The sequence below is a fragment of the Schistocerca americana genome, chromosome 8, assembly GCF_021461395.2.
Source record: "Schistocerca americana isolate TAMUIC-IGC-003095 chromosome 8, iqSchAmer2.1, whole genome shotgun sequence".
Classification (NCBI taxonomy): Eukaryota; Metazoa; Arthropoda; class Insecta; order Orthoptera; family Acrididae; genus Schistocerca; species Schistocerca americana.
The window spans coordinates 392,305,203-392,327,305 of NC_060126.1; the positions used below are offsets into that span (position 1 = coordinate 392,305,203).

General features: G+C 44.8%; 1 protein-coding gene across 1 annotated transcript in view; it reads left to right on the plus strand.

Annotated features, from left to right (window-relative positions):
* LOC124544959 (UDP-glycosyltransferase UGT5-like) overlaps nucleotides 1–22,103 on the plus strand; it is a 134,804-nt gene that overhangs the window by 46,943 nt on the left and 65,758 nt on the right. The window contains exons 2-3 of the mRNA XM_047123706.1: nucleotides 3,098–3,338; nucleotides 14,108–14,685. Of these exons, the coding sequence (XP_046979662.1) occupies nucleotides 3,098–3,338; nucleotides 14,108–14,685 (819 nt within the window). The remainder of the gene's footprint in view (nucleotides 1–3,097; nucleotides 3,339–14,107; nucleotides 14,686–22,103) is intronic.

The following is a 22,103-nucleotide window of genomic DNA, read 5'->3' on the forward strand; positions in this document are numbered from 1 at the left end:
CGATGGCAGATTTAGTTTCAAGTTTTATTCGTGCAAGGGGCTTTTATCGCTTGATCTAAGTGTTTGTCCTTTTTTTGTGTTGAGTCTGGCCTTTGGTCTACAATTTTAGACCGGGGTTTTTAGTGCGTTTCTTGGTGGTTGGCTTTTCCTTTTTTGTTTCTATAGTCGGCCAACCACTGCCACACTCTGTGTGATTTTAATTCCTTTTTTCTGGTCTCTGTCTGTGTCTTTCTTGTCCTGTGTCGTCTTTTGTCATCTCCATTGTGTGTTCGTATTCTTTGTGGGTGTTTAAAGTTCGTGGAAAAAGGGATCGATGGCCCTAGTAGTCTGGTCCCTTGAGTCCGACAAACCAACCAACCTTGTGGACTTTGAGCTGGACTCCAGTTCAAAGAAAATGGTTCTAAACACTATGGGACTTAACAGCTGATGTCATCAGTCCCCTAGACTTAGAGCTACTTAAACCAGACTAACCTTAGGACATGACAGATCCACGCCCGGGGCAAGATTCGAACCTGTGACCGTAACAGCAGCTCGGTTCTGGACTTAAGCGCCTAGAACCTCTCGGCCACAACGGCTGGCGACTCCAATTCCTGCAACAGTATTTGTAATTTGTCTCGGAGAATTAGAAGTTAATTAAATGTCCTGTGTGATGTGTTACCTTGTTCAGTAATCATGTCTGCTCGTGTCCAGTTTTTATGCGATGACAGTTGCCGCACTACTCTGCAGCCCACCTCTCCAGTTTACTCATTCAATCGCGAATCCCTTGGGTCGTTTCTTCGCTCCAGCGACATACCACAGACTGCAGCTAGAAATGGCGAAAATTTTACCGTAGTGCTTTTAGGAACGGCAGGTCCAATTGTCTTTCCTCTGTTGAGTGATTTTAGTTGATCTGTTCTACGAGCACTTGTTTCAAAACGTCATGTCGGTGCACCGCGATGGCTGAAACAAGTAGCTGTACTACCAGATTCCTCAGCGGAGACTGAATCCAGTCTCTGGCTTATCTGTATCATCTTCCTTTCAGTTCTAATATAATCAATGAGTGACGGTAAAGACGGATTTTGATCTCTCCACTCACTTTACCTATAACCAAAACTAGCTAGAATAATTTCGTCAGGTTAGTTGCTGATCACACTGAACGCTTCTCCATACGCTAATTTTGAGTCTGTTCATCTTTTGTTTGTCAGTAAAGCTTTTAATTCGTTAAAATCTAAGATGAAAACCTCTTTACTTTCGTAGGAAGTTCGTAGTATTGCTACTGAACCATCAAGAGTCTGTCGCATGCCACACAATCTTTCTCAGTAAATACATGTCCAAGACACATTGTAGCTTTCAGACTATTCCCGTCATCAATTATAGTCGACTCACATGTAAAAAATTTTAGACTGTCTTTCACTCTTTTTCGTCATTAGCACCAATCACCAGTTTTTACATTCGCCGACACAGTTCTCATTGGTGTTAACTTTTCTTTCCTGCTAATACTATTTTTGTGATGAATCACCATCTAGATCCTAGGTCTGCAAATAGTGGAATTGCACCTCTCCTTATCGTTGTGTATGAAGACGTACACAACACAAATTCTTTCGCGGTGAGGAATTCCCCAGATTACAAGGCTGTAAGACATTAGTGAATGAAATATAAAAATAAAGTCAGTTTTTTAGGGAATTGACTAGTTTGAACCTGGGACCTGTTGCTGGTAAGGAGACGCCAGACCACACATGACATGTAGAGCTCAGAATAGTTCAGTGAGACTAGCGATGATATAACCAAATACTTAATGATTTCAGCGTCAGCTCCACTGCACTCCCTGTAAAAGAATCTTAATACTAACTAAATTTAGTGGAAGGGGTTCAAGGCTTTCCTATTTTTAGTTAGCTGGTAAAATAACGTCGAAAAAACAGTTAAGTTTACCACTGGAAATTTTATTCTACTCACAAAACATTGTTTATAAATTGCACTATTGATAAAAGGAAATATTTTAATATAGGATGATAAAAACCAACTGCGTTCAACAAAAATGTGAACGAGTATTCCGTGAATGGGTTTCCAAGTTCTACAATGGATCACATCTATAATCTAGGTTTAAATTAAGTTTCACAAAAGAGAATACTATCAAAATGGTCTACAGTGACCCTTAATTATCTTTAAGCACTTATCTAACTTGTCGTAAATTACAGTGGCTGATGTGGCTTCTCAATAATTATATAACAGAAAAATCATCGCTTTTCAGATTTTAACTTACGTAGCAAATGTGAATACCATGAGCTTCAATTGACGATCGACACTAGAATACGTAAAAAGGGGATGTAACAGATGAGACTTCTGCAGTTCTGAGTGAAGCCTTATGCGCTCAAAAATGCGGCATCGCGTGCGTTCATTACCTTGTCGGTGTTCGTCAGGGGGCGGCGGCTGGCGCAGCTCCATCCAGCTCGCTGTCTCCGAAGCAACTCTTCTCTAACTTCTCCTTACTACAATTTACCGAAGTTGGTTACAAAAAAACTATCTGGCTGTGTTTTCATCTGACCAATCAGGGTCTCAATGTTAACCTTAAGCTCCGCCTACAAAAATTCTGTCTATACAATGAGAAACGTTATACTTTTTGTGGTGGGGCAATGTTTTTAAAGTTTGCAACTTAACAGAGACGCGAAAAAGTCTCAAGCTAAAACTTGCAGCTGGTGTGGCCCTTTTAGTGTTATCGTAAGATCTATACTGTACTTCTGGAGGGCTCAATCTTTTAACATGGGCTGGGGGGTGGTCCTGGAGGTTAGCTGGCGACGTGGGTGTCCGTCCCTTATTGTAGGACCTTCTAGTTTAACACGGTTCTGCTCTCGGCTTCTGTTCTCGTTTCTCCCCACGGAACTGCGTCTGTCTCATGGTGGGAAGGTATGACATGCAATTAGGCATTCTTGTGTTAGTCTGTGGTATTCCATTTGCTCACTCGTTACTCGTATTACTTTGGTTAATTTAATGTCACGATTTATTGGGAGCTATGTGGCATACTACTGGATTTGCTTATCATGTCAGGGTTTTCATGGAAGGTGTTGGATTTGCCTGACACATTACAAGAGAGAAACAAATTTGGCCGTCCCTTGTGTTGCAGATGGCCTCGCTGTTGCAGCAGCTGCTGCTTGTGGCCTCGTTGCTGTCTGCGGTACACGGGGCGCGCATCCTCCACGTTGTTCCGATCCCGGCGTGGAGCCACTGGCACATCTTCCGGACGCTAATGTGGGAGCTGGCGGACAGGGGCCATCACGTCACCATCATCACGCCGCTCGCCGAGAAGGAGCCTCACCGCAACTGGACCATGGTGCCTGTCGCGGCCAACCTAGACATCATGCCCAGTAAGTGGTTCACACCTCCAAGCAACTGGGATTGCATTTACTACTTCTTATTGTCACATGAAGCAGTAGCCGCTTCATTGCGGTCTATCTTCTACTTGGTAAGTCAATGCTTCTCCTTTCTGGGAAGGGGGGGGGAGGGGGCTGTTACCTGCTGAACAAGCCCATGACCCGTCTCAAATGCAATGGAAATGCTTTTATTATCTCACCACAGCTACCTTAGGACTATATGTTCACTGCATTTCCGCGAAAGCCGGTAGCTGTGGCCGAGCGGTTCTAGGCGCTTCAGTCTGGAACTGCGCTGCTGCTACGGTCACAAGTTCGAATACTGCCTCGGGCGTGGATGTGTGTGATGTCCTTAGGTTAGTTAGGTTTAAGTATTTCTAAGTTCTAGGAGACTGATGACCTCAGATGCTAAGTCCCATAGTGCTCAGATCCATTCCTGCGAAATTTTGATAACTGCAAGCACTGCAGCAAAAACTGTGTGTGTTTCGCTACATCAGAAATGCAGCAATGTAACTTCCTTGCAGCCACGGTCTGACTGCAATCAGAACTGAACTATCTGTTGATCTGAACTTCCATCCATTCTAATGGCTATCACAAGGACTGGCGAACCACTCTGTTCTATTCCCTAAGTCGGTAAGCAACGGCGACATTTGTCCAACAATATCTTTAAGTTAATTGCTCATTGGTAACAAGTATTTTGAGTCTTCCATAAATGATAACGAGAAGAGTTAGATATACTTACAATAGTAACCATTGTTTGCAGGATCATACCTTAATATGACTGCTTATTTCCTTTGCGTGTTTGTTGGCTTTAACTTTCAGTTAATATTTTCTTTGCATCTTAAAACCTAAAGCGAGTTATAAGCACTCTGTGTAACAGACGGATTAATTAATACAATATGAATAAAGCGCTAATTCCGAATAGGATATGGCAACCAAAGATAAATAAACTACTGGCCATTAAAATTGCTACACCACGAAGATGACGTGCTACAGACGCGAAATTTAACCGACAGGAAGAAGATGCTGTGATATGCAAATGACTAGCTTTTCAGAGAATTCACACAAGGTTGGCGCCGGTGGCGACACCTACAACGTGCTGGCATGAGGAAAGTTTCCAACCGATTTCTCATACACAAAAAGCAGTTGACCGGCATTGCCTGGTGAAACGTTGATGTGATGCCTCGTGTAAGGAGTAGAAATGCGTACCATCACGTTTCCGACTTTGATAAAGGTCGGATTGTAGCCTATCGCGTTTGCGGTTTATCGTATCGCAACATTGCTGCTCGCGTTGGTCGAGATCCAATGACTGTTAGCAGAATATGGAATCGGTGGGTTCAGGAGGGCAATACGGAACGCCGTGCTGGATCCCAACGGCCTCGTATCACTAGCAGTCGAGATGACAGGCATCTTATCCACATGGCTGTAAAGGATCGTGCAGCCACGTCTCGATCCCTGAGTCAACAGATGGGGACGTTTACAAGACAACAACCATCTGCACGAACAGTTCGACGACGTTTGCAGCGGCATGGACTATCAGCTCGGAGACCATGGCTGCGGTTACCCTTGACGCTGCATCACAGACAGGAGCGCCTGCGATTGTGTACTCAACGACGAACCTGGGTGCACGAATGGCAAAACGTTTACAGCATCATGATGGTCGCATCCGTGCTTGGCGACATCGCGGTGAACGCACATTGGAAGCGTGTATTCGTCATCGCCATACTGGCGTGTCAACCGGCGTGATGGTATGAGGTGCCATTGGTTACTCGTCTCGGTCACCTCTTGTACGCATTGACGACACTTTGAACAGTGGACGTTACATTTCAGGTGTGTTACGACCCGTGGCTCTACCCTTCATTCGATCACTGCGAAACCCTACATTTCAGCAGGATAATGCACGACCGCATGTTGCAGGTCCTGTACGGGCCTTTCTGGATTCTGAAAATGTTTCACTGCTGCCCTGGCCAGCACATTCTCCAGATCTCTCACCAAATGAAAACGTCTGGTCAATGGTGGCCGAGCAACTGGCTCGTCGCAATACGCCGGTCACTACTCTTGATGAACTGTGGTATCGTGTTGAAGCTGCATGGGCAGCTGTACCTGTACGCGCCATCCAAGCTCTGTTTGACTCAATGCCTGGGCGTATCAAGGCCGTTACTACGGCCAGAGGTGGTTGTTCTGTGTGCTGATTTCTCAGGATCTATGTACCCAAATTGCGTGAAAATGTAATCACATATCAGTTCTAGTATAATATATTTGTCCAATGAATACCCGTTTATCATCTGCATTTCTTCTCGGTGTAGTAATTTTAATGGCCAGTAGTGTAAAAAATATCGAGTTATCCCTGACAGGATAGATTTCACAGATTTTCGGTGACTGTTTAATTATTTTTGTCATTTCGTATATGGACTCACAGGCTGAATGAAGTGCACTGCAAATTTTTTCGTCACAATAAAGACTGCAGTAGTCACTGCTACTTTAAATTGGAAGCGCTGCGACAGTAGCCAGCGGTGCTAATCAAAAGAACACGAACCATTTGAAGCTGTGTAAGAGTCTTCGTAGAGAAAGAATAATTAACTTGAAATATAAGAGACGATCACAACTTTTCCTTTCGAGGGTGCCGCTTTAGCATATACGCATGGTTCCTATGCGATTATATAATTACCTACATGTGGGCAAGAGGCCAGTTGTGGCGTTTGTAACTTTCCGATGAGCGTGTGGTAAATCCGGCAAAATGCATCCAGACATGACCAACGTGCTGTTATTCTTTTCTTGGCTGCCGAAGAACAAACACCGGTTGACAGAATGAAGAATATGTGCGGGGCAGCATGTCTGTCGAAAAACACTGTTGCGGAATGGTGCGCGAAGTTCCACGCTCGTAGCAGTTCGACACTAGACGCCAGTTAATCTGGGAGGCCAGCATCATCATTATGGATAACACCAAGCGTTTGGTTGATGATGCGATTAGGGCGGAATTCAACGTCGAGGATGCATCGGTATCATCCATCGTGTCCTCGTACCAACAAGTTCAAGAGCCAGCATTCAGCTGGAAAGTTGATGCTCATTTTGTTCTTTGATTAGCAGCGTCCACTGCTTATTGATTTCAAGGAGTCTGGTGTGTCCGTCACTAGGGACCAGTACTGCGCAGTGCTGGAGAAAGTACGATTTGCAATTAAGGTGAAACATGAGGGAAAACTGCGACTAGGGGTTCCGCTGCTTCACGATATGACAAATGTTGTAACGCAAAGGTTAGGCCAACTCTAGTGCGAGGAACTCGAGCATCCGCCCCATAGTCCTAATCTCTCCCCACAAGATCATCACGCCTTCAGTCTAAAAAGAAAAGGCCCTGAAGGGTCGACAATAGCTGTCGTACGAGGATATGCGGCACGCACTTAAGGACTTCTTCACTCATCAGGACACGCTGTTTTACCAAACGGGGATCTTCAACTTGATGTGTCAGTGAGATAATTACCTAAATGCTCACAGCGATTTTACCTGATTGGATACGAATTCTGAAAGGAAACTTCTTGATCGCCTGTTATATCAAGTATTCGCACAGTTGAACTCATGAGAAATTGATTTGAATATAGTGTTGGAGAGAAACCATTGCTGCCGAATCGGGGAATGAAATAGAATGGAATTTCGTCCCTCGTGGTATTAGCCATTAGCGTGACAGGATGAGTAATCCAAGTGATAGCAAAAAGTGTGACTGCAGTGAGTCGTGTGTCCCTGACGTATGAGCCATTCCACCTCCGAGGATGTGTAGGCACCAGCTTTTCATGTGCCACAGTATCACGGGTGTTCCATAACTGGATTCTGGACACAGTCCCTGCTGTGGATAATACGTTTCATTGGACGGGTCGGTATCGACTGTTATTGATTGCAACAGCGGATGATGGGCCACTAGTGAAGCCCAGATTAAATGATGGGCAACCACAACCACTGACCATGCTCTTCTAACTTATTTTAACAGGCGTTCCACACTGCACCACAGCGTCCACTACCGACCCCCAACGCTCATAGGGAGTATCTCTGCAGATGCGTGACTGACTAGAGAAATATTTGACTAACAGAACCGATTACGGCCGATGTCCCATACAAAAGAATGTGAAATCGGAAGAAAGACCCCTAATGATTTCAGCATACGTACACTGTCAGATAGGATCAGCAGCTCTATGAGACTGTTCGTTGTCGACACTATTGTGCACAGTAAATTATCATCGTTTCACGATAGTAGGGATTTGCATAAAGATTTGAACAAAATTTCCACTTTGTGTGATAAATGGCAGCTTTAAAACTTCCTGGCGGATTAAAACTGTGTGCCGGACCGAGACACGAACACGGGACCTTTGCCTTTCGCGGGCAAGTGCTCTACCAACTGACCTACCCAAGCACGACTCCCGCTCCGTCCTCACAGCCTTAATTCCGCCAGTACCTCGTCGAGTGGACGGGGCGTGAGCCATGCTTGGGTAGCTCAGTTAGTAGAGCACTTGCCCGCGAAAGGCAAAGGTCCCGTGTTCGAGTCTCGGTCCGGCACACAGTTTTAATCTGCCAGGAAGTTTCGTATCAGCGCACATTCCGCTGTAGAGTGAAAATTTAATTTTCTTTAAATATGGATGAATGAAAGGCAGTTCTTATTGTCCAGAGAAATAACCCAAAAATAATTGGCCAATTACAAGATAAGTTGTGAACATCTTAAGCAAGTCACATCGTACATTCATGGGTAATAGTAAGAAGTAATACAGAATTAGATTTGCCAGATCTAAAAATAGAAAAACCGGATTTGGCGTTTTATTTAGCCCGACATTTTGCATTAAAAGCCGGCCTACCTACACTGCGTTTGTGAAAAGTGCAACACCAAGAAGGAATTACCCGAATAGCGGCGCACTTGGTGAAGTGGCGATGGGTGTGCAAGCAGTACGTGATACGTTTTGCAGCGAGATGGGGTACACGTAGGCCGAGGAGAGCCCTCTCGTGTCGGTCCAACAGGGTCGGTGTTGCGCCCAGTGCAGTCGGTGCAGACAAGGTGGAAACAATACAGTGAGTGCCAGTATGCCACGTCCACGTCCACGTCAAAGGGAGCCACAACGGCATGTGAGAGAGTTCGAACGGGGCAGCGGGACCGGGAAACAGGGTTGTCATACCGTGACATTTCGGCTCACACAGGGCATGCTGCGACGACAGTGATGACCGTGTGGAAGCAGTGGATAGAGGAAGGTCGTTGGCAGCGACGAGTGGGAACTGGACCACGGAACAAGACCACAGCACGGGATGAGAGTCATCTTGACCGTATGGCCACTACGGACCGTACAGCGACATCCAAAGTGTTGGCACTGCAGCAGGTGTGAACTTGTCTGCACCGACGGTTCGTCACAGTCTGCTGCAGGTTGGACTGATTGCACACATGCCATTACGTCGGCTTCCATTGTCCAGATACCACAAACTCCTCCGACTGCAATTGGCACGTAAACACCGTCACTGGGGTGCTGAGTGGCAACATGTAATCTTTCCGGACGAGTCCCGCCTCAACGTGTCCTACAGTGATGGCCGCATAAGTGTTCGGCGGTACCGTGGTGAGCGTGTACTAGAGGGCTGCATTGTGGAGCGCCATAGCGGGCCAACACCAGGTGTGATGGTCTGGGGCACCACTGGTTACAACAACCGATCTCGCCTCGTACGTATTGAGGGTACTTCGAACAGCAACCGGTACCTAACGGAGGTTGTGGAGCCTGAGGTACTCCCCCTGATTCAAGCATCTCCACTGGCCACATTTCAACAGGACAATGCCCAGCCACATATTGCGAGGAATGTACAAGCCGGTTTCGAAGAGCGACGGTACCATTGCTTCCTTGGCCTGAACGTTCGTCAGACATGTCGCCCATCAGACATGTCTGGGATGTGTTGGTCGGCACCTGGTGCGTCACGGTCCTCCAGTAACTGGTGTCACGGATTTGTGGGCTCGGATACAAACTGCGTGGAGGGAAACCCCTCAGGAACGTATTCAGAACCTTATTTATTCAATGCCACGGCGTATAGCAGCTCTAATTGCAGTGCATGGCGACCATACGACATACCAAATAGTAGGGCTCAAAGGACATGTACAGATTTGAATAGGTAACCATTTATTACATGTCATGTACTGTACAAATAACGCCACAAATTCTGGAAATTGGAAAACTGAGATGTAAACAATTGGAGAGTAAATTTGAAATCTAATTACAAAGAATATTAATTACAGAGGAAGACATAAAAATAAATAACAAATGAAAATACATCGCTTGGTAATAACTTTTAAGCTGTTTCTCAAGATAGTGAGGTCTAAGGTTACTGGGTTTTTGGAGTCTAATTTTGTTAATTAGAAGCGCTGATTCTTCATATTAACATCTCTGCAGACTCTAGTTATTTATTTCTAAGGACTTATTACTTCAATTTCTCCATTAGTTACTTAATTTAGTATATGTACATAATTTTATCAATGACAACAATACACCGATAATTACGACAACGCGGGTCCTTCCAGAACATTCCACACGCCTTCACAATGAATATAAAGTTTTTCTATCTAATACGACAGAATGATATAGACACACATGCAAGGCCTTAGGAAGCACTGATTTGTCTGATAACTATCCGGATGCATATAAAACAAAAGGTGGTATCGGACATTTCATATGAGTCCTGGGGAGGCTGTACCGTTATACTGCTACCATTGTGGGGTTTTCAACAGGTTTTCTTTTCATGGCCTACGGGCCACAGATCTTAGGGCTGCAATCAATTGGCAGTATGTGACGAATCGAATTCAAGGGTCAATTCGTGAATTCGACTGCCGTTCCCCTAGTCTTCTTCACGAAATGCGGAGATTCCTACATTTTCAGCAAAGTGTACTGTGTTGCACAAATATTCCCGCTCCCCCGATGATGCCGCGAAAATTGATGAAACTGTCGTCGTTTCCTCTGTAAAAATTTTTCGATTTCGATATGAAGTGTTTGCGAGGTTCCGTCCCAATATCAGAGAGAAGGCTTCAACATCGTTTACACCGTGTAACATTTCACCATGTACTCATTCTATTAGATCTCGCTGATTTTCGTGTCTTCGACCGGCCAGTCTGCCTCTTCCTGCCGATGTTGGCCGGATCAAATCTAAATTGTGACAAATACGTGAATTTTATAAGTTTTCTAGGAGTCGACATTTTATCATTAACACGCATTACAACTAGATCTTTGCTTTTTCGAAGAGTACAAAAATCCCTCTCCCAGTTGAAATGGCCGCGCCATTAATATCACGGAAAACGGTATGCTTTCACGTGTCTTCCTATTCTCCCGATGAAAGTCACTTCACCGTGGTATAGGGTCACTCAAAATCTGATCCCAACCAACGAACGCCTCCATTGCATTGGTCCCATTCCGACTGGTCTATGCGATGCATGTCATCAACCTGATATGTTTCCCCAAAGGCTTCTCTCTTGTGGACGAGAACGCTGCCACTGGATCCGCCGCCGACTGATCTTCCTTTCCAAACCGACTAAAGCTGCCTTCTCGGTTGAACTTCTTCAGAGTCCAGACTTCTCCGTTTACCCTCGGACGAAGACTAATTCGATCGTATGGTTTCTCAGACACTATGCCCACTATGTAGTCGCGTGTGATAACGATACTAACCCCCCCCCCCCCCCCCTCGTTTTTCGCCAATATACGATGAACGCTCACTGGAAGTAGGAGAGGCTCCCATGCTTTCGCGCTTTATTTGAAAATCGTCAAGGAATTGGATAGCTTTTTTTCTTATTTTTCTGAAGCCTTCCTAAAGAAAAGTTTCAATTCTTTTGAATCCCAAAATTGTGAAATTTGTGTCTATCAACAACTAAATAAAGAAAATGTAAAAAGAATACGAAAATAAACAACGAAATAAAAAACCCAACCTAGTACCATTTTCATGTGTGGAACCAGCACAGCGATAGACGCAGGGAAGTGTGGAGGGGGGGGGAAGGGGGGAAAGGGGTTAGATATTTTCTCCGCTAGAGTGCTCGGTTTTATCAGTCCTTGCGTTCTTATGGTCATAAACGACATTTCACAGTTGGGATGGCTGTATGGGTGTGTCCCGAAAACCAATAAAAACTACGTTTTTCTCTAGACAAAATATCCACAATTTCTACTTCTTGTTCCCATTTTGCATCGTAAGTCAACCTCGTCCACTAAACGTGTTGTAATTTGCTGTGTAATTCATATCTCAAGGGTTTTAAGCTGTCCCTGGAAATCATGTACGTGAAATGTATTCGTAGCTGCGAATATGGGCAACCATCTGCTGTTAGAGTATAACGGAATGAGCACAATGAAAATTTGTGCCCGACCGGGATTCCAATCTAGATTTCCCGCTCGTCACCATTAGGCTATCCGAGCACGGCTGACGGACAGACTTCAACTTCCGCGTGTTTACAACCTGCACTCGCACATCCATTATGTATATTCTCGACAACTACGGGGAGTTCAAAAAGTCTCTCCGCAGTGCCGTATGATTGTTAGCCGCGCGTGCCGTATGCCGCAGTGAATATACCGAAATGAAACTCAGTGAAATACAAGTTATTAATTTATTGAATATTAATTTTTACTTACAAATTTCCACATTAAAAGTTTATAGTTTCCCCAATGTTGTTGAATACACAATTCAAATCGTCTAATCATGTTTACAAACAACTGCTGTAACATTTCTTCTGCAACAGAAGCAGTGAAAGTGGATATTGCAGTTTTCAATTCATCGATGGATTTTGCACGGTTTTTATAGACAGTTGCTTTCGCTGCACCCCAGAAGAAACAGCCAGGTTGTGTTAGGTCAGGCGATCGTGGAGGCCAAAGTCCCTGTGAAATTATGCGATCACCAAAAACATAAACAAACAACCAGTGTCATTGAAACGCAACCTCTATGCGCGGCTGCACCATCTTGTTGAAAATAACCGTTCAGTATTTCACTTAACAGAAGTTCTCCTATGAATGGGTACAGAATATCACTGCGGTACCGTTGTGCATTTATTGTTTCTTTGAAAAATATGGGACCCACAATCCGACGTCTAGAAATGGCAATCCAAACTCCTATTTTCACAGAACGAAGTGGTTCCTCATGAATACACAATAGATTTGCAGTACTTCCACATACGAGAATATTGCGAGTTCATGTACCCGGATAAATGAAACCACGCCTCATCAGTGAAAAACGTTTCATTAAGAATATCACTTCCATTTTGTTGATAGAAATTTTTGAACCATTCACAATAATGCAGTCTCTTGCCATGATCAGTATTTTTCAGTTCTTGCACGACTGTCACTTTGTATGGGAAAAGTTCAAATTTTTTTCTTTCCAGCTGTGTGGGCGGTTCCGACTCTTCCTGGGCGAGTTTTCTTACTCACTTGTTCGGACTCGTGGACACTTTATCGGAAATATCGAGTAGTTTATCCTCAGACAAAACGCTGGGACGACCATTTCTTGGTGCATCTGTCACTGAACCAGTACTTCGAAATTTGTTAATCAAATCTCGCTCAATATCGTGATGTGGGAGTGTTGTCTCCGGGAAAACTGTATTAAATGTTTGAGTAACAGAAACACCTCTGCAAATCCACGTTTCTGGGAGCCCTCGGTCCAGGAATCGACGCACACGACGACTGAAATGTGCCGGCGGCCCGTCATATTGGAACCACATGTGTTGTCTTGTAGGGAGCGGGACGTCTTCCAGCAATTCTGGCAATGCTCTGGAGAGGAAATTGTAATAGTGCCTGCCATTTAATGGCCTAGGTTGCAGATACGGCCGAATTAAACAGTCCACAACAACACCGACCCACACATTAACGAAGAACCGCACTTGATGAGCGCTAGTAACTGTGGCCTGTGGGTTATCCTCACTCCAAACATGCGAATTGTGCATTCTGAAGACTCCATCACGCCCGAACTTTGCTTCATCGGTAAATGGTAATGTAGGATGCATTTCGCACTGTCCCAGGTACCACTGCGAAAACTGTGCTCTTGGTGGATAATCAACTGGTTCCAGGTTGAGGACACGCTGTAAGTGAAATGGACGTTACAATTGCTCTCGAAGGACTGTTCATACATTCGTCTGATTCGTCCCCATGTTACACGCAATTGCACGAGTGCTGATTGAAGGATCCCGCTCCACATGCTGCAAGACAGCTTCCTCAAATTACAGCGTTCTTAAAGTGCGACGGCGTTCCTGTCCAGGTACTCTGCTAAATCACCCTGTCTGACGCAGACGTTGGTACACAGCAGCAAAGGTCGTATGATGCGGGATACGGCGATTAGGATATTGTTGTTGACAAACCCGCTGTGCAGCTCGTCCGTTGTGGTGCGCTACGTAGTACTCACCAACAATATCAGTGTACTCGCTCCAGATGTATAGCTCCATTAGTAAACAGAGACAATGCACTTCTACACTAATGGACAGCAGTTTCCTATAACTGAAGAGCGTAATACGCCCTCTAACAACTAAAGATCGTAACACGGCCTCTAACAACTGAAGAGCGTAATACGGCCTCCACTCGTTTAAATAATCCCCATAGGAAAAAATGACATTAGGGAAAATACTTGTTTTGATGTCCCCTGCAAACTCCCAGAGTTTGTCGGTTTAAATACTTTTCACCCTGTATCTGTCCCATTTATTTCTGTGCGTTACAGTTTCTGTGAATTGTTATTGCCTTTATTCCGTTTGAGCTTGTATGTACCCATCTGTAGAGTTGAAATTTTGATACTTAATGCATTGTTCGCTTTAGGTGTCGGGGTGGACATCTTTGACTACGGCAAGGACAAAATCGACATAATGAGCAGACTGTTCCGCTACGGAGAACGCGCCTGCGAGCGGCTGATGGAGGAGGAGGCAGTACAACGGCTGCTCAAGTCGAAGACCGAGCGCTTCGACCTACTGATCAATGAGCTGTTCTTCAACGACTGCTTCCTGGTGCTGGCCCACAAGTTCCAGGTGCCCATCGTGGGGCTGTGCCCCTTCGAGGGCGCGCCGTGGATGGACGACATGGTGGGCAACCCGACACCGCTGGCCTACCTGCCCAACATCTTCCTGGACTACGGCCGGCTGGACTCGCTGCTGGACCGCGCTGGCAACGCCGCCTTCAGCCTGCTGACCAAGCTGTACCGGCGCTACGTCTACCTGCCCAGGGTGGACGCCATTGTGCGACGCCATGTGCCGGACGCTCCCAGCATCGCCCAGCTGGAGCAGACCACGGCGCTCGTGCTGCTCAACTCGCACGTCGCCTTCAACGTGCCGAGGCCGATGCTCCCCGGAGTCGTCACTTACGGAGGAATGCAGCTGCAGCCTCCCAAGAAACTACCACAGGTAATTCTCCTTCCACAGATCAACTGCAGTCAACGATTTTCTCTGACAACAATTCTCTGTCAACAGTTACTGTCCAATCTCCCTTCTAACAGCTTTATCCAATTTTTTGAGAAAGTAATGTATTCAAGAGTAGCTTCACACATCTGTAAAAATGAAGTACTAACAAAATGTCAGTTCGGTTACAAGAAAAGTTTTCCAACAGAAAATGCTATATATGCTTTCACCAATCAAATTTTGAATGATCTGAATAAACGAACACCACCCATTGGGATTTTTTTTTGATCTCTCAAAGGCTTTTGATTGTGTAAATGATGAAATTTTGCTAGACAAGCTCAAATATTGTGGCATGAGTGGGACAGTGCACAAATGGTTTAATTCATACCTAACTGGAAGAGTGCAAAAAGTTGAAATAAGCAGTTCTCATAATATGCAAAGATCAGCACATTCCTCAAACTGGGGAACTATCAAGAATGGGGTTCCACAAGGGTCGGTCTTGGGTCCTTTGTTGTTCTTAATATATATTAATGACTTGCCATTCTACATACATGAAGAGGCAAAGTTAGTTCTCTTTGCTGATGATACAAGTATAGTAATCACACCTGACAAACAAGAATTAACTGATGAAATTGTCAATAATGTCTTTCAGAAAATTACTAAGTGCTTCCTTGTAAACGGACTCTGGCTGAATTTTGATAAGACACAGTACATACAGTTCCATACAGTAAATGGTATGACTCCATTAATAAATATAGACCTTAATCAGATGCATATAGCTAAGGTAGAATATTCCAAATTTTTCGGTGTGTCCATTGGTGAGAGATTAAATTGGAAGAAACACATTGGTGATCTGCTGAAACGTTTGAGTTCAGCTACTTGTGCAATAAGGGTCATTGCAAATTTTGGCGATAAACATCTTAGCAAATTAGTTTACTACGCCTATTTTCACTCATTGCTTGCATATGGCATCATATTTTGGGGTAATTCATCACTGAGGAATAAAGTATTTATTGCACATAAGCGTGTAATCAGAATAATAGCTGGAGTCCACCCAAGATCATCCTGCAGACATTTATTTAAGGATCTAGGGATATTCACAGTAGCTTCACAGTATGTATACTCTCTTATGAAATTTGTTATTAACAAGCAAACCCAATTCAAAAGTAATAGTGTGCATAACTACAATACTAGGAGAAAGAGTGATCTTCACTATTCAAGATTAAATCTAACTTTGGCACAGAAAGGGGTGAATTATACTGCCACTAAAGTCTTTGGTCACTTAACAAATAGTATAAAAGGTCTGACAGATAACTAACAAGTATTTAAGAAGAAATTAAAAGAATTTCTGAATGACAACTACTCCTACTCCATAGAGGAATTTTTAGATATAAATTAAGAAAGAAAGAAAAAACAAAAAACAAAAAATTATTTAAAAAATAAAAAAAATAAGAAATAAAAAAGTTTTTATTAACTTAATTATGTTGTTAAATTAACTTCATTATGTCATGTACTGGAAAATTTGACTCGTTCCACATCATTACGAAATATCGTATTCATGGTCCATGGAACTAGTATTAATCTAATCTGCTTTTCTTCAGTTGAAACTTCAGGGCTGAGAGGCCGTGGCCGATGTATAAAATTTTCATCTGACGTTTCGTCTCCATCTGCGGGAGACATCTTCTGAGGTCGTCTGGCTACTGCCACTGAGGCTCCAGGTACTCTCGCATTTATAGAGCGCATAGAGGGCACCACCATTCGTCACGTGATGCCGACGGTATGCCAATCTTTGGAAAGCGTCGTCATTCTCGATTAAGAGTAATCGATTGTCATTCTGCTGGCGCAACGTCGACATCCATATTTTGTCCAACTTTAAAACTTCCTCTTTTCTATTAAAATTGTTATGTTTGTGAATTTCTATTGCTTCTCTATACATGATAATGGGATGCTCGTGCTAGAACGCTTGTCTCATTAAATTTAATTTCGTGATTCCCATCTCGAAAAACATGCTCAGCTACGGCCGATTTTTCGATGTGTCCTAAGTGACAGTTTCTTTTATGTTCGGCTAAGCGGGTGTTTACACTTCTTTTCGTTGTTCCAATATACAGGGTGTTACAAAAAGGTACGGCCAAACCTTCAGGAAACATTCCTCACACACAAATAAAGAAAAGATGTTATGTGGACAAGTGTCCGGAAACGCTTAATTTCCATGTTAGAGACCATTTTAGTTTCGTCAGTATGTACTGTACTTCCTCGATTCACCGCCATGCTATCATACGGGACACTCTACCTGTGCTGCTAAAACAGGTGCCTTTACAAGTACGACACAACATGTGGTTCATGCACGACGGAGCTCCTGCACATTTCAGTCGAAGTGTTCGTACGCTTCTCAACAACAGATTCGGTGACCGATGTATTGGTAGAGGCGGACCAATTCCATGGCCTCCACGCTCTCCTGACCTCAACCCTCTTGACTTTCATTTATGAGGGCATTTGAAAGCTTTTGTCTACGCAACCCCGGTACCAAATGTAGAGACTCTTCGTGCTCGTATTGAGGACGGCTGTGATACAATACGCCATTCTCCACGGCTGCATCAGCGCATCAGGGATTCCATGCGACGGAGGGTGGATGCATGTATCCTCGCTAACGGAGGACATTTTGAACATTTCCTGTAACAAAGTGTTTGAAGTCACGCTGTTACGTTGTGTTGCTGTGTGTTTCCACTCCATGATTAATGTGATTTGAAGAGAAGTAATAAAATCAGCTCTAACACGGAAAGTAAGCGTTTCCGGACACATGTCCACATAACATATTTTCTTTCTTTGTGTGTGGGGAATGTTTCCTGAAAGTTTGGCCGTACCTTTTTGTAACACCCTGTACACTTGTCCACAACTGCATGGAATTTTGTACACCCCAGGTGTTGCTAGGGGATGTCGGGCGTCTTTTGCAGTCCTTAAATATTCCTTAATCTTCTTGGTGGGTCTGAAGATTGTTTCGATCCCATACTTGGCCAGCACTTTCCCGATACGGTCCGTGACCTTATTAATGAACGGTAGGAAAACTTTTCCAGTAGGTGACCGTTGTTGCTCTGGACTTCTGGCTTCTTTTCTTTTTTGATGGAGGGCTCGATCAATTTCCTTGATTTATATCCGTTTTTCATGAAGGCTGACCGTAGGTGATTCAGTTCATCTTGTAAGTAAGCCGGCTTGCAGATTTTGTTGGCTCTGTCTACCAGGATGCCTAGGATGATGGTTAGATTCCTTGTGGAGGTATCGATCCGTGTGAGAGTTCTTTCTATACACCTTGTAGCCCAGCGTCCCATCCACCTGTTTAATTACCGACACATCCAGGAAATTGATGCGACCGTTTCTCTCTTTCTCCATCGTAAACTGTACCTTCGGGTTAATGCCGTTCAGGTGCACCAAGAAGACATCCAACTCTTCTTCACCATGAATCCACACTACAAATGTGTCATCAACATAGCGGTACCATTTAGCAGGTTTTTCACTGGCATTCTGCAGCGCTCGCTGTTCGAAGATCTCCGTAAATAAATTGGCAACAGCGGGGCTGAGAGGGCTTCCCATCGCCACCCCGTCGATCTGTTCGTAAAACTCGTTGTTATACTGGAAATAAGTTGTCGTCAGGCAGTGTTTAAATAAAGCCACTATATCAGTGGTAAAAATATCTGCTATACATGAAATAGCTTCGTTTACAGGCACCGTGGTAATCAATGACACTACATCGAAGCTCACATGAATATCACTTGGGCTGACGTTAATCTCCCTCAGTTTTTCAATGAAATGCGCCGAGTTTTTAATGTAACTGACCGCTCTGCCTATCTGTGGCTGCAGCAAGCAGGCGAGATATCTGGCCACCTCTTGTGTTGGAGATCCTACGGCACTCACAATCGGTCTCAACGGGACCTGTGGTTTATGTACCTTTGGGAGTCCATAAAGTCTGGGTGCATAAGCTTCCGTTTTGCAGAGTTGTTTTTTATCATCCGAAGAAAGAGAAGATTGTTTCACCAGTTGATTGGTATTTCTCAAAATTTTGGTTGTAGGATCCTTCTGAAGCTTTTTGTACATAGTGGGATCCAAAAGGTCACTAATCTTCTTGTGATAATCTTCGGTGTTCATCAAAACCGTAGCATTTCCTTTATCAGCTGCAAGTACAATAATGCTCTTATTCGCATTGATCTCCCTCAGTGCCCTCCTTTCCGCCTGAGACAGATTGCTGTTAGGTGGTTTCGCTTGGCGTAATATTCTGGCTGTTTCAGTCCTGATTTCATCCGCGGATGGGAGTGAAAATACACTTCTGGAAATTGAAATAAGAACACCGTGAATTCATTGTCCCAGGAAGGGGAAACTTTATTGACACATTCCTGGGGTCAGATACATCACATGATCACACTGACAGAACCACAGGCACACAGATACAGGCAACAGAGCATGCACAATGTCGGCACTAGTACAGTGTATATCCACCTTTCGCAGCAATGCAGGCTGCTATTCTCCCATGGAGACGATCGTAGAGATGCTGGATGTAGTCCTGTGGAACGGCTTGCCATGCCATTTCCACCTGGCGCCTCAGTTGGACCAGCGTTCGTGCTGGACGTGCAGACCGCGTGAGACGACGCTTCATCCAGTCCCAAACATGCTCAATTGGGGACAGATCCGGAGATCTTGCTGGCCAGGGTAGTTGACTTACACCTTCTAGAGCACGTTGGGTGGCACGGGATACATGCGGACGTGCATTGTCCTGTTGGAACAGCAAGTTCCCTTGCCGGTCTAGGAATGGTAGAACGATGGGTTCGATGACGGTTTGGATGTACCGTGCACTATTCAGTGTCCCCTCGACGATCACCAGTGGTGTACGGCCAGTGTAGGAGATCGCTCCCCACACCATGATGCCGGGTGTTGGCCCTGTGTGCCTCGGTCGTATGCAGTCCTGATTGTGGCGCTCACCTGCACGGCGCCAAACACGCATACGACCATCATTGGCACCAAGGCAGAAGCGACTCTCATCGCTGAAGACGACACGTCTCCATTCGTCCCTCCATTCACGCCTGTCGCGACACCACTGGAGGCGGGCTGCACGATGTTGGGGCGTGAGCGGAAGACGGCCTAACGGTGTGCGGGACCGTAGCCCAGCTTCATGGAGACGGTTGAGAATGGTCCTCGCCGATACCCCAGGAGCAACAGTGTCCCTAATTTGCTGGGAAGTGGCGGTGCGGTCCCCTACGGCACTGCGTAGGATCCTACGGTCTTGGCGCGCATCCGTGCGTCGCTGCGGTCCGGTCCCAGTTCGACGGGCACGTGCACCTTCCGCCGACCACTGGCGACAACATCGATGTACTGTGGAGACCTCACGCCCCACGTGTTGAGCAATTCGGCGGTACGTCCACCCGGCCTCCCGCATGCCCACTATACGCCCTCGCTCAAAGTCCGTCAACTGCACATACGGTTCACGTCCACGCTGTCGCGGCATGCTACCAGTGTTAAAGACTGCGATGGAGCTCCGTATGCCACGGCAAACTGGCTGACACTGACGGCGGCGGTGCACAAATGCTGCGCAGCTAGCGCCATTCGACGGCCAACACCGCGGTTCCTGGTGTGTCCGCTGTGCCGTGCGTGTGATCATTGCTTGTACAGCCCTCTCGCAGTGTCCGGAGCAAGTATGGTGGGTCTGACACACCGGTGTCAATGTGTTCTTTTTTCCATTTCCAGGAGTGTAATTACAATGACATATGGAGAACAGACAATAACAAACAAGGACGACAACGACTGGTAAAACAAGGCGAAATCGTAATCCTAAACAGAGGTCCACAATCAAAGGGTGGCCAAGTCCAACAACTAGGTTTGAAGGCAAGGTGGACTGAAGACATACAGGCACGACCGAAAACGGCTGTCAAAGTCTACAGCGGCGACAATCTACGTATAATAGACGGTTAGTTGCTGGTTACATGTGAGAGGCATGGTGCCACTTGCAGTATCCTGATCACGGCGTTGCGTATACATGCTGCGCTGCACTGTTGAGCTGACTGTCGATAGTAATAGTAAGCGCTGGATGCAGTTCATACTCATTTCTCTTTAACGTCGTCGTCGTCGTTGTAGTCTTCATCTCTAGTTCTGGTCTAATGGAGTCTCGCTACTAGTCTCTTCAATTCTCTGTTAACTATGGAAACATATATCCAGTTTAAACTGCTTACTACATCCAAGCTTTGGTATCTTTCTACCTCTCACACTTCTGTTACCGAATTGACGATTGCTAGATGCCTCAGGATGTGTACTGCCAAACGAACCCTTCATTTAGTGAAGCTGTGTCATCAATTCATTCGTTACCTTATATGTATATGTAATCTTCCATTTTCTTCTATAGCTACAAATTTCAAAAGTTTCTACTCCCATCCTGTCTGCGCTATTCATCGTCCACGTTTCATTTCCACACATGATGGTGGTGATAAGTTCCTATTGGACCAAACTGCTCACGTCATCGATCCCTAGGCTTACGCACTCCTCAATCTAACTTAAACTAACTTTAGCCGCGCGGCTACGCCTCGCAGCTTTCCGTGAATAACTACACCCCTGGCAAGTACAGCAAGAGCAGGCATGACGACTACCCGAAGGTTTGACGATGTTTTTAGCTAAGTTTCAGCTAAATTCCAAAATCATGGTGTGTACAGTCCGACTATTCTCCTGCCTGGCTGAATTTTTTCATTCTCGTTGCACAAAAGATCAATAACCCGAAAAACACCTAAGTTCCCATAATGCCCAAGGGGGTTGAGGCAAAACGACCACATAGCGAAAACGGATTAAATAAACTGAGAAAACAAGTTGTAACTTTGAAAAAGCATATTCAGAGAAAAAATTACTTCTTTACAATACAAATTACCCCGCTTAGAGTAAAAAATTAATTACATAATATTATATTACATAATGAAATAATAAGCATCATGTTTTTAAGGAAAAAATCATTCTTACTACCGCGAAAAAGTACTGATCCAAACATTTTAGGCACAGTTCTCGCACCCAGACTCACTTTCGTGCTCACTAATAGCCGCCAACTCTTTGTGGGACCACACTGCACATCCTTCGCACTTGATCTCAATGTCAGTGTTGGAAGCCTTTTCCAGAAACCAGTGATCCATCCCTTCACAGCTATTTTTGTCACAGTTCGGATACTGACTATCGCAATACTTAGCTGTCAGGCCGAAAAATCTTCTCTCCGACAAAAGGAGATGATAGTAAATTTCCTTTTCTTGTGTTGAGGAAAAAATGGACTGAAATCCTGCAAATATCTTTATATTGTCAGTAGAACGTAGCGTTCCCTTCAAAAGTGTTCTCTTCAACGTATCCCTTCGAAATGTTTTGAAAGCCATGCCGCCTCTTCGTGCCACATGGATTTTATGATTCACTATCTACTT